The following is a 14,072-nucleotide window of genomic DNA, read 5'->3' as shown; positions in this document are numbered from 1 at the left end:
CACGCACGCACGCACGCACGCACGCACACGCACACACACACACACACACACACACACACAGACAGACACAGACAGACCATGACAGTCACATGATCATAATGAAGAGATGGAAATATATCACTGTCAACTGAACATTTGCCATGATAAGTACCGGTAGCATCTTACATGTTGCATAAGCCATGTGGGGATGTGGGTGTCCCAATGGTTGGTAAACATAGAAGTTTCCCGGACAAAGAGACACACTCACTGTAAACTGTGTTCCAGGAGCACAGTTACTAGTATGTCCGTACGCTGTCCCGCTTGTTGCTGTCTCAGACAAAGTACTTGGATATCCAAATGGAATATAAATGGGGTAATGACTGCCAGCATGATTGTGCGAAAGACACCCTGCAACAACTCTGTCTCCACCGATGCCTGTGAAGCGCCACCACTTGTTCACCATGTGTGCATCGTTTTTGGGGTAACCAGGGATGGAGGTGGAGGTAAAATCTCTGTTACGCCATGGATCAGTTATGTTTTCGTAGCCATCACAGGATCCTGCACATAATAACAAGATTTGTTTTTGTTTTTTTCAGTAGTGACACAAGTCTTGGTTGAATTGCAATGTTTTGTGCTGCTAAAAAAAAGTCTTCATACCAGGAGGAAAAGCACAGTGAGCAGGGATTAAGAGTAAACCTGGGAAAGACAGAGACAATGGAGAGTTAAACTTTATGTGTCCGTCTGTCACTCACGGAAATAGCCGGCCTACAAGCTCACAACACATAACTGACAGTTTTCAGACTGGTAAACACCTGACACCTAGAAACAGCTCTGTTATGTGTCTTTGCCTGGTATCTAAAGACAAACAGCACTGCGATAAAGTGTTTGGTATCAATAATAAATTCATTGCATAACATTTCAAAAGCATATGTTAACTAATTACTGTATTGTATTAAGGACAGCTATTTGCATGTTAACTAGAAAATAGAAAACATCCATTATTAAAATACATTTTCCATTTTCCTAACAATTGTTTCTTAAATAGCATTAACTTGATTCAAGACAAAGATTTAGATTAAAAAAAACACCAACAAGTCAGCCATAACAGCACACATAACTGATGTTGGTTGTTGAAATTCTCAGAATAGCCTTGAAATGATTGTGCAACATACTGAGCACAAATGAGAAACTGCTCTAATCACAAATCAGTGATATGTAATATATATATCAAAATGCATAATACTAATTTGTTTTTAAATGTACTCACTCACTTTTCTATAATAAAATAATTGTAAATTGTTGTCATGTAAAATAGCATGCTTGCATGCATGTGAAAGAGAAATAAACAAATAAAAAGGATGAATGTAAAGAATTGGAGGTAGGCCTATACATTTTAAGGTTAATTTAAAACAAGTTATTGCGGTGTTAGGTTAAATAAATCATGAATCAACTCACCTAGAATTGACACACCAAAGAATGTCATGTCAGAGCCTTGAACCTTCTCTACTGTAAATCTATACTGTAACTCACTCTAAGCCAAATGTGTTACTTTTCACAGCATATAGCGATAGCTTTTAGAAGGTTTGAGACAGATGCAAAAAAGAAATGCAAATGCTTTAACATACAGTAGTATGGTAAACAAACAAACAGAAAAAGCACATGACAAAAAGACAAGACACACAAAGGGCATGCATGAGGCCAATAAACACACTGTTTTAACTAATAAATTACCGTAGGCTACCCTACCCATAAATTGGACATCTAGGCTAAATAACAGTGAACAAAAGAATATTTTTAAATCAGAGACAAACAGCCAAAACACAATTTAAATGCCGTTTTGCTTTTTTGTGACTTTGTCAAATGCAGTAGAAGTGTTTTTTGGAACTTCACCAGTTATTACCATCTTTATTAACTTTTTTTTATTATAATTGTATTATTATCTTTTTAATACATACAATGTAGGAATTAATACCCTACAGGGCTGCTGTACTAGTTTAAAGTTTCTCTGGTAGAGTGTCAGCTAAAAGCTTACAATGTAAATCAGGAAATGTGTTGTGTTGTTTTGCCATCCCATCATTTGTCTTGTAAAGTTGAACACATTTCAGTGTAGCCATGCGCCATGTAAATGCAACACCCTACAATACAAACAGCAAAGAAAGCCAGGAACTTACAAGATGTAAGTTCATTTTCATTTATTTAATTTCTTTCTTTATTAGATAGCAGAATGAAACCAAGGTTGGAGAAAAGGGAGAAGTGAGAGATTTCAAATTCAAAAGTGTTTATTTATGCTATGTTTTTCAGCTTTCAGCATCTGAGCATCATCACAGTTTTTTTTTATTATTATTTTGATGATTACAATAAAAACCTAAAATATAAGAAAAGCAATCTGAAAATATATAAAATACAAATTTAAAATCCACTATCATTTAAAAATGTAACTAGATGATTGGTTTCGTTTTTGACAGAGACGAAACCAATTCTTAAAGACTATTTTTTGGGCTTTTTTTATGCCTTTATTGACAGGACAGTAGACCGACAGGAAATGGGGAGAGAGACGGGAAACGACACGCGGCAAAGGCCGTCCGGATCGGGATCCGAACCGGCGACGCCAGCAGGCATCATAGCCTAGTATGTGGTATGCGCCTTGACCACCAGGCAAGCGGGCGCCCCACAAAACCAATTCTTTGGTCACCTTCTTGTTCTTCATTGTTGCCCTGGCAACCAATGTTTTGAGGTGGATTTATCAGGCCTCAGTTGGATATGCGCAGCAATGATGAATGGTTGGATGGTCTATGTATGGTAGGCTACTAACCGAGACAAAAATACTTGCTGCATGGCAGCTATCACAGCACCCAGCTCAAATGTGTGAAAATTCTTAAGTCAATGACTGACAAAACATTAATGATAATAACATTTTATTTTAATTTAACGTCAAGTCAAATACGAAAATATTGTCCAAGACAAGGAGATTCATAGTTTCAAGTGACAATGATACAAACAAAAAACGTATATCGTTATTATTAGTACTATTATCATGTTTCACAATGATAATAGTACTTTCATAGCAAACATTTCTTTGCTGAAAATGGTGCTCTACATGATTAACCACTTGAACCAGAGCATGACTATTCTGGGGGAATATTCGACAAAAATAGCATATCTACAAGCTCACAACTACGTGTTTATGTGGGCAGCAAAACGTTGTAAGCTTGTAGATTGGCTATTTTTGGCGAAGCGATTTTGTGTAGATAGAAGTAATCCATGTGCAGTTGTAACTCAAGAACGTTTTACTAAGAATAGAGGGTTTAAGTGGTAGATACAAACAATGTGATTATTGCTATACAAATAAATGTAATATCTTATCCTGTAACATTAGGTTTAGGAATAAATAACTGTATAATAATAGTATGATAGATAATTAGCCTATGTCATATCTCTGTCTTTCATATAACTATTTCTTCTCGCGTTATCTGCATTATGTTCATTTCTTTGGTCTGTCTTCAGTGTTCATCCGGTCTTGTCCATGTCCTCAGAGACTGACGGTACATCTCTCTGGAAGTGAAGCATTATAATGGCCTGTTAGTAGTAGTAGTAGTAGAAGTAGTAGTAGTAATAGTAGTAGTACCATCATAACAACAATGTAGTGTAAACAGATTATTGGACACAACAGCCAAAAGAAACAGTATATTGATAGCAAAATCTGGAGGGACTATCATGGATATTCCTCTTTGAGATGAATATGTGATTTTGTGAATACACACAACACATCCATAGTTACTCACCACAGATCCTTGAGAAGTTGGTTTTCTAAAAGAGCAGGTCAGCCATTTTATGTACTCCTCTCGCACCTGGCAAACACAATGAAATACTGTAGAGCTTGCTTATTTACAACAGACGCAATACCGTATGAAGCACAAAGGCTACAATCCATATTACAACAAACAAATGCCATATTTTAGGGATTAGATGAGAGCGTGATAAAGATGTCCGATCTGTTTACCTCCTTGTTGAGCAGACAGTGAACAATGTAGAGGCAGGTGCCCTGCTGGGAGTTGAGAAGAATAAATAGCACCTGAAAGAAGATGTTGGACTGGTACAAGCCCAGTATCCATGTACAACCCAGAATGACAAACTGGGCCACGATCTTGAACACAATCAATCTATAGACAAGAGAGAGAAAGAATAAACAAGAATTTCTCTTAACATTTGCTGTCTATAACAGCAGTAGGCTATATGAATTCTCTGCATTCAGTAGAAAATGACATGGAATAGACAGCGAGTATTGCTTTGAGGAAGAAGTGGTTAGAAACCCCTTCCACGTAAATGTAAAGCCACATGATCATAAGTTACTTCTGAAAAAAGAGTACACATTTCTGTGCTTGTTTTATGTGGAAGCCAGATGGCTAAAAGATAATGACATTGGCATTTACTTGATTTGTAATATTGTTTTTTAACTCTTCTAACAATATTTTGGAAGAAAAATCTTTTCAAACATTGTTTTATTTCAACCGTTAACAGATGCCGTTTCTAATTGTTTACGTAAACAACGCTGTCCTTGTCCTCCACAATCAAATGCTTGAAGTGTGCCTGTGCCCTATCTGAGAAGAGTTGTGCAAATAGGAATTCCACTTTAGAACAAACTGCACACGTCAGTCCTCCCACAACGTCTCATTACTCCGACTACATGGGTAACTATGCAAGTATATGTACATATACAGGTGAAAGTCACACAATTTTACCCACCTGGTGTTGGTCTGAGAAACATCATTGTTCATGTTGGCCAGGGTAGGCCTTAGAGCCCATAGAGTGGCACAGAACAAGATCAGATTAAGCTGATGAAAACAATACATGGAGATGTTGATTATGTCTGCATCATTACATTGAGAAAAGAAACAAAGAATCTGACTGGTGGATTAGTTTACATTGGAACAGGACACATATGCACAGCTGGTAAAACTAAGTATTTCATCATTTTTATTCAGAAGATTCATTGATCTTGTAATGCTATACTATACATACAATATTACGGTATATCACTCATCTACTGTGTATTGATGCCCTCTGTTTTACTTCATCAAAACTACAGAATATCATAATATTTTGTCATATTATAAACATATCTTCATTCATGGTGACACTCACTACAAGGACAGTAATCACTGGTCCTGTTAAAGCCCAGTTGAAGTTGTGATCTGTTGACAGCCAGCACCTGCAACATAAAGAAACAAAACACAATTGTCTGTGCTACTTGTGAATTGATCCGACATACCGGTATAAGAAATGCAAGACTGTATGTATCTATGTATGTATTTATGCTACTCACACCCCTGCTGTTTCACCATAGCCATCAGAAAACACCAAAGCAGAAACACCCACAATCACAAATGGAACACCATAGCCAAACAGGTAGAGGTATGGCCGGGGGAGTCCATCTCTCTGGATGACCTGCACCTTGGAGAGCCTCCACACCAGCAGGTAGAGCTGTAGAGCCTCCAGGAGCATCCACATGAAACTGGACACAACCAGGAAGTGTAGCAGCCCAGATATGACGGTGCAAGCCAGCTGTCGAGACATGGGAGAGTGTGTTTGCAGGTATTTCAGTCCGAGTGTATCAAGAAAGCAACTGGGTTAAGCACTGTTGGTCCGATCCAGTTTAACATTCACCAGGTTAACATTCACCAGCGTCGGCAGGTTAGCATTTCACCAGGTTAGCATTCACCAGAGCCGGCAGGTTAGCATTTCACCAGGTTAGCATTCACCAGCGTTAGTTTTACTGAGGTTAGGTTTAGGGTTAAGGTTAGGTTTAGGTGTATCTCCGTCCCCCCGCTTTTCGTCACCTCCGCGCAGCCAATCACAAGCTTCCGCTGCCTTAAACCCAGTTACCTTTTTGACACACTCGGACTGAAAGACCTGCAAAAAACACTCTCCCATGGTGACATAACATACTGTGTAACTCTATGTGACACATTTCATCATTCTCCAAAGTCAATTTACATAAACGACATCAGGGCACAGTTGAGTCATAAAAGTCATTTTTTTATGATATACACCAACAACACAACAAGTTGCACTGCACAACTGACACAGCACACACACACAACCTGGCCAGGCGGAGATAAACTAACTGTTTTTTCTATGGGCACTTAATGGTAAATGAATTGGCAGTGCGTTGAGCTCAAATCTTGTTGAATACAGAGAATGCAGTATCTCCTTTGATGAGATAGCATTCAGCCTGCACATTGTGCATAATCCATAATCCAGAATAATAGCTATCCAGATACATCTTCTTGCATGTTAAAGCAAGATGTCTTAATGTAACAATACCTTATATTGGACATATCTGTCATTGCACAGAAACAGCAAGTGAGACAAGCCGAGGCTGAGGCAGAGGTGAAGACGAGCTGTGTTGTTGATCTTGGGGTTCCAGCTGCACAGCAGGAAGGTGAAAATGGCCAAAGCAAAGAAGAACAGACCAATAGTAACACACACTCTGTTCAGCCACTCTAGGAAGGGATCCTCTGGTGGAGGCTGAGAAACCAGAAGAATACACACATAGATTAATTTATGGCTAATTTACATGTATTTCACACTTTTGTACATCTCATACTTTTGTACTCACACTTTATGTTTTCAACTGAAACATGCAGCTACATTCAGCAACAAAGTATAAATTAGACTAGTGTTGTTATTGTGGAAATATGTGCACTCCCACAGGTGCCTACAAGCCTACTGTAAGTACAGTACCTTTCCGATCTGCATGATGAGGGCAAAGGATGAGAGGTGAGAGCAGCTGCACACCGTGGCGTTTTCGTCAGAGTAAGAAACCCAACATCCCTCTACAGACCACTTCCCGGCCTCTACCCTCTGTCCCTCTCCTTTCTTCCCTTCTTTTACCTTCCAGTATACACAGGTCACCAAGCCAGACTCATTCAGCCTCTAAGAAGTCAAGAGATAGAAAGATCACTAATATTCACGTCCGGAAATAAACCACTTGTCCACTTGTGACACGGACATGCATATACTGCAAATGTTGAAGTTCACCTGCCACTCACATAACTGACACAACCATTTTAGAAGCCAACTATTACAGGTGATTGTTAAAGGTTGGCAAACCAAGTAGCCACAGGTAATATTTTCCAGTATTGGGCTGGTATTAGTTCCCTGGATACAGGTTTTACGGTATATGTATGAATGAAAGAAAACTAGGATGTTTGATAGCAGTACCTTTGCATGTTTGATTGTAAAGTTGACATGCTGTGAGAGCTGGGTGTGGTTGGTTTTGGGCAGTATCGCAGTGACAACGTCTGAGTACATCTCCTTCTTGGTCTTTGATTTAAAGTGGCTATTATTCAGGAGATTTTCCATCCCGCTGAGAGTCATGAAAGCGGCTGTTGCAGAACCTGGGGGTAGAAATTTTAATCAATTAATGCATTTTCATCTTCTATCAGTCTTGATTTTCCCCAACGTCTTCTTGCTTTTTGTCCTCACCATTGTTGTTTCTGGCCAGAGCCTGCAGGTTGATCTCCATTGTGTGTCCGTTGGCTGACAGTGCAAGACTCTCTTCATCGCTGCTTTGCGGACCGATGGTGTGTATGTGCAAGTCTAGCTCACAGACGAGAATTAGAACAAGGATTGGTTTGGATCTCCATTACATACAGATGCAGTATTCTGCTATGCTTGACAGTCAGTTGTCTCACCAAGTATTGAAGACTGGACATGTTTGTTAGTTTGGTTTGGACTTGGAACCACCAGGGCAGACACCAGACGCTCTGAGACGTCTAGAATCAGAGTCCCTGTCTCTCCATCACCCTCACTGCTGACATCTGACAAGGAGTTTGGACTGCCACCTGACACTGCCTAGGAGCAGGGACGTGCAGATAATGTTAGAGAGGCAGGGGCTGAAATATCTAATTGGGCCTTTGGTGAAAATACCAAAAATAGCAGACCTCCAAGCTCACAACGCTTGGAGGATGGCTATTTTCGGTACTTGATACCACACTGAACTATCAAGCATTATCAAGTCGATATGTGGCGTAACGGCATGGATTTCTACACAGAGAGTGCAATTCTTTCAACATAAGATGCTGCATTCAAGTTCAAGAGAGTTTGGACAAGGCAATTCTCTTGAATGCTGCCTTCTGGTATGGCATGGAAATTAGGGCGTTTGCATTTCTTTCACAACAGTAAAAACTGCATTCATGGTCTGGAGAGAGCACTTTGACAGACGGATAAAAGGGCAGGGGCTCAAGCCCCCTTTGATGTCTATGTGTGCACGTGCCTGCCTATAGGGGAATTGATGGCCCATTTGGGTGTGCACTGGAAGAGGCTTGCTTAGCAATTTAGTTTAGCATAATTCACTGCACAGCAAGTAGCTGCAACTGGATTTCTGAACTGCTGAGTGGGACGTTTTAAATATGAATATTATTTACTGCCCCCATATCCAGTTGTTATGATCAATATAATGGTGGGTGGCATAGTGGCATTTCTCTCACATCTGTAAAATGTACATGAATGTGTGCGTGTTGATTACCATCAAGTCAAAGAAGTTTATCACCGTCTATAAATAGATGAAGACATAGAAATAGAAATAGTTAATCAATATGTCATGACTTGACATATTTAAACCTAAAGACAAAAATACAGACAGAAATAATATGATGTGTGGATGCTGATCTCTGATCTCTCTACATTTTAAATGTATAGAAGTTTAGTTACTCAATAATGCAGTAATAGTACTCTCAAGTGTAAATACAGTTGTTTGGGTTTCTCTATAACACAGGTCATGCATTGATTTGTGGTTTGTGACAGATATTTGAATCTAAAATAAGTAATGAAATGAATAGCTAGGTTCAAACAAAGACTTCCCACTGACCGCCTCTGTTAGGATGACGTCAGGATTGTGCTTCAGTTGTTGGACAATATTTGTAAGGAGGGCTCTCTCTTTTGTCTGGCCCTGCAACAAGAACACAAACATTACCTCAACAACTACAAGTATATGTTTGGATGTTGGTACTAAGTGACAACAGAATTATAAGAATAAGAATAGAATGGCCATTCTGTGTCCATGGTGTAATTGTAATTCAAATAAATAACTGTGAATTCAACTGCAACCCCCATTTGAAACTATTCTATTCCTTAAAAGGAAAGGCTTGTCTGAGAAATGTTCATTTGCCTTACTTGTTAAATTAAATAATGTAGACACATTTGAAAAGGAGATAAAAGTGAGATAAGTTTAGGTAAAATTGTTAGGTAAAAAGCGCTTTAATGTGGTTAAAATGTAAACAAACATACCGTGACCTAGAACAATTAAGCAATTAATGTCATAATAGTCCATTTGAATGTATGGCCATAATTGTGAGTAGACGATGTTACAGTGTTTGTTTAGACTGGAATGGTCATTTAACAGCAGTACTCACCACTGGAGGTTTGATGTCATCCAGAACATCCTTAAAACCTATTCATTGTGCGTGAAAACAAAATAAGAATGTTATGAACAATAGACATCTAATATTCATAAGAAAATGTAGACAGTCGAATGTTCCACACAGCTGTGATTAGCCTGGCATGGACAGACTAATATCACTTCTAGTTTCCAGGCTATAAGCTGAGTGTGCTCACTTTTACAAACTGTGACACCACTTTCCCACAAGACTCCAGTTGAGGAGAAATATCCATCGTTACAGGAACAGTAGTATAGCCCTGGTGCATTGTGGCACTTGGCCTGTGGACCACATATGCCTGGTGTCTCCTTGCACTCATCTATATCTGTGGAGAAGATTCAAGGCAGGTTTATTTGTATAGCTCATTTCGGAAATACAGCAAACAACACAGCATATCGGTACAGTATGGGTGTGTGCGTGTGTGCGTGCGTGTGTGCGTGCGTGCGTGCGTGTGTTTGTGTGTGTGTGTTTGTTTTATTTATACAGTACGACTAATACTATTGTGTATAATCTGTTACTATTACCCATAATCTACTTTTTTTTAGCATTTGCATGTTGCATGCCTGGAAACAACATATTCATTGAGACGTGCATTGAGACGTCATGTTAGGCAACAAAACAGGAACCCACACTGCCAACAAAGGTAAACATATTGTACAGTACATATATACCACTGTGATAGGAGTCAGATCGATACCTTGACAAGTATTACTTAAGCTGGGTGACATCTCGGGTACCATGGGTGTGTACCCCTGTTGACAAGCACAGGTGTACCCTCCAGGTGTGTTGGTGCAGATAGAACCAGGACCACAGGCGGTCGAGGTTAAACACTCGTCAATATCTGTGATGGACAGTTGTGATGGACAGTTGAGCTTAGTTTCTATCTCAACCCATTAATACCAGGAACTCATTATTATGCATTTACTTTAACCATTATTTATGCTTTAACTATTACCCCTTAAGTTCTGTTCAGATTCACTACACCTTCGTTCTGTTCGGGTCATTTTGACCCGGGGGATATTTGGTTTAAAAAAAACAACACTAATATAATTTTTTACTTAACAAATCATCATGATACATTGACTTTGACTCAATACCAATCAATTCATATGATATATATGGTAAATGTTTGCATTTCTGCTTTGCTATATCACATTAAACACTGAAAGAGCTAGGCGTTTTTAATGATTTAGCTGAAATTCATGTAAAAAAACGACTTTATTTAATACTGGGCAATATTGCTCATGCTTATTGGACAAAATGAAAATCACACAATATTTTTATGAACTTTTTTTTTTTTTTTTCAACATGCCCATTAATTGAATACTTGTGGTTCAAGAACAGGACATCAAGAGCTGAACACACATGTGAACACACATGAACGTCACATATGAATATACACTTGAACGTATACACTAGGACAGGTTTTCAAACACTTTGGTCTCAGGGAACCCCTGTAAACAACATTTTCATCCACAGCACCCCTGAATTACAGTGTTACTTTACAGCACCTTATGTTTATGTAAAATAATGTAAAATATCCCCTAAGATACAGTACAGTCACAAGGAAAACTTCAGATAAGTGAGGGGTGAGGGTGAGGGGTGAGGAGGGGAGGGGTGAGGAGGAGAGGGGGTGAAGGGTGTGGGGGGGTGGGGGCGACAGGAGGGGGGAGGGGGGGGAAGGAGTTGACTGTGTGTCTGTGTTAGTATACAGTATACATGCTTTCTTTTATTTCTGTGCATCTGGGGTGGCGGGGGGAGGGGGGGTTGGGTTGGGGGGTTTGGAGGGGAGGGGTAAGGGTGAGGTAAGGGGGTTTGGTGGGAAGAGGGGTGGAAGGGGTTAGGGGGTGATTGTGTATCTGTGTTTGTACATGATTCCTTGCATTTCTGTGCATCAGGGGGGGGGGTTAAGTGTGGGGAGGGGGGGGTGCGGAAGGGGGGGGGGGGGGGGGAGGGTTCGGAATGGGGCTTCGGAAGGGGGGTGTTAGAAGTGGAGGTGACTGTGTGTCTGTGTTTTGGCATAATACTGTGTATTTCTGTGCATCTGTGCTTCCGGGTCAAAATGACCCGAACAGCACTTAAGGTTCAAAAAATATGAGGGGGGTGTAGCATGGGTGTAGTGCAAAAATATTTTTTTTACATGTTCATCTCAGAAGAATCTTTAAGGCCAGTGAGTTTCAGGTGGAAACAATTTAAACTTCTACCTTTTTTTTCCAAATGAAAATGTAAAACGGGTCAAAATGACCCGAACAGCACTTAAGGGTTAAGAAATAGCAGATATACAAGCTCACGGTGCCGCACTGCGAGCTTGTAGATCTGCTATTGTTGCAAATCCTTCTTCCTCTTGGTCCCTGAAACAAAATATTTTGAGATGGGGGTCCGTGGTCAAATGCATAATTCTAGGGGTCCTTGACCTTGAAAGGTTTGTGCACCACTGATATAGAAACTGTATTCAGAAAATAATTAGGTTTTAGAAGATTTTTTTCTTTTTTTAGGAATATTTAATGGGTTAATGGGTTAATTCACACAAAAACATCTGAGAAAACTTCATGTGAAGCATTCAGCAAAACATTTCAAAGAGGACTCTGATTACATGCTCTCTCATACCAGGAACACCGGGATTACACACCTTGGCATATGGGATCCCCACCAGGGACAATGCCATAGCCTCCATGACAGGAGCAGTAATAACCTTCTGGGATGATGTTACAGTTCGCATTATCACCACACCCAAGACACTCCTTTATTTCTATAAGGAGAGGGTAAAATCAATATAGAAGACATTTGGGTGAAAACTTCATACAGAACTAGAAATACTTGACTGTGTCACTGTGACCAGTGGTTTGGCAATAGGTTTTTGGTGTGGTTCTTTATGTTGCATAAAAACAATAAGCCTCTATGCAGTGCATGTTTATTCTGCTTTGAGTGAAATAATTTAGTTACTGTAGATCATAGAGTGACAAATAATGTACTTACCAGTGCAGCCATATGAATCACCTGTAGGCTGGTGTGTTTCAGGTATTGCATACCCATGAACACACTCACAAGCTCCATCCTCACACGATGCAAGCGGTCCACAGCAGTCTGGCGTACAAGCGCTATGATCTGGACACATGGACACACAGGAATTCACTTAGAGCACATTTAAAACAACAGTGTTGAACCAAAGTGCTGTACACAAAAACAAATAAATACCAAGATCATTAACACAATAAACAGGGGAGAAAAAAAAACATAGAGGGTCCAACATAGAGTACAGATGCACACAGATGTACAGATGCACACTTAAAAATATGATACTCACATGTAGTATAGGCCATACTCCCAGAATAGCCATATGAGGTTGGTTTGTACACATAGAAGCCTCCAGGACAAAGGGCCACAGACACATCATTCACTCGTTCATGGCAAGAATTGATACCTACGTATGCAAGGATTGTTATTGATCCTTCCTCTATTGGAAGATCTGGAACATAGATTGAGTGATTGGTGCCACCCAAAAGCCCTTCTACACAATATTCAATGACTCTGTCCCCCCCAATCCCTGTGAAACGCCACCATTGGTTAGTTAGACGTGTGTCGTTCATTGGGAAGCCCTCAAATTTGGTAACGTTAACGCCAAGGTTCCTCCATGGTTCAGAAATGTTGGTGTACTCATCACAGGGACCTGTGTGTAATGAAGACAAACCAACTGTCAAAAAAGAACAAATCGTCGTTGTCGGGTGGAAACCTTGTATGTCCAAGACCGATCGTTTTGTATTTATCATTTTGAAAATAAACCAAACTAGTGAAAACTGCAGATCTGCAAGCACACAACGCCTCGCACCGCGAGGCGTTGTGTGCTTGTAGATCGGCTGTTTTCACTACTTTTGTGCAACGGCCTTGTATGATGAAGCAGGGCTTTACTTGGTGAAAAAAAGTAACATTTTTAAACTTGGAGATACGAGGTTTCTGCCCGACAGTGACGAAATACAGCTCTCACTTTGTGGACATCATTCTGTAGTGTACACATCCTATATCATACTGTACATACCAGGAGATGAACCAGGGATGAGAAGTAAGCCTGAAGGGGACAGAGAATATTAAATATTATGGACAGTATATAAACATACCGTATATTGTCAATCGATTTAGGAAAACATAACTTCTGAGTAAAACATATTTTTGAGTGGACATGCATTGAGAATGCCGATAATGTCTGTTGTATTTTAGCTGGAATAAAATTGCCTTTTTTATTTTAGTTCCAGCTAATACATTTTTTATAGTGTTATTGCAATATATTTTCCTCATTGTACAAAAAAACTTTTCAACATTTTCTTAAACTACTGAAACACCAATTTAAGCTATAGCCTGCTATGAATAGATATATTATTTTTAGAGGTTGAAGCTCCCTGGACATTCAGCCCAATATACAGTACATGTAAACTTTAGATTCCTCAAAAGCATAAATAAGTCAAATTCACTCACCCAGGAGGAGTGACAGGTACTTCATCATGACAGATCACTCTCCAAATCCTCATGACATCAGTCTTCACTCTCTCGGAAACCAGTGTGATTTGCACAGCATCCAAAAAATGTTTTTAGAGGGTTTAAGGTAAATGCAAAAATACAATGCAAATCCACTGTTTCAAATTGATAAGCAAAACTTAGAGA

At 39.6% G+C, this 14,072-nt stretch overlaps 1 protein-coding gene across 1 annotated transcript; it reads right to left on the bottom strand.

Annotated features, from left to right (window-relative positions):
* Nucleotides 1-663: 663 nt before the first annotated feature.
* Nucleotides 664-13,431, bottom strand: LOC308282794 (adhesion G protein-coupled receptor E3-like; the record flags this gene model as incomplete). The annotated part of the gene is made up of 16 exons (XM_080723181.1): nt 664-675; nt 3,762-3,827; nt 3,980-4,139; nt 4,723-4,811; nt 5,122-5,188; nt 5,303-5,541; nt 6,304-6,507; nt 6,724-6,915; nt 7,204-7,379; nt 7,468-7,581; nt 7,677-7,836; nt 8,852-8,932; nt 9,608-9,744; nt 12,027-12,114; nt 12,396-12,524; nt 13,402-13,431. 16 exons carry the CDS (start codon nt 13,429-13,431, stop codon nt 664-666), a joined length of 1,944 nt encoding a protein of 647 aa, XP_080579307.1.
* Between the last annotated feature and the right edge of the window lie 641 nt (nt 13,432-14,072).

Source organism: Nannobrachium achirus (assembly GCF_963921795.1).
Source record: "Nannobrachium achirus genome assembly, chromosome: 4".
NCBI lineage: Eukaryota > Metazoa > Chordata > Actinopteri > Myctophiformes > Myctophidae > Nannobrachium > Nannobrachium achirus.
Note: the sequence above shows the minus strand (reverse complement) of the source record. Positions and strands in the feature narration are given on the sequence as shown.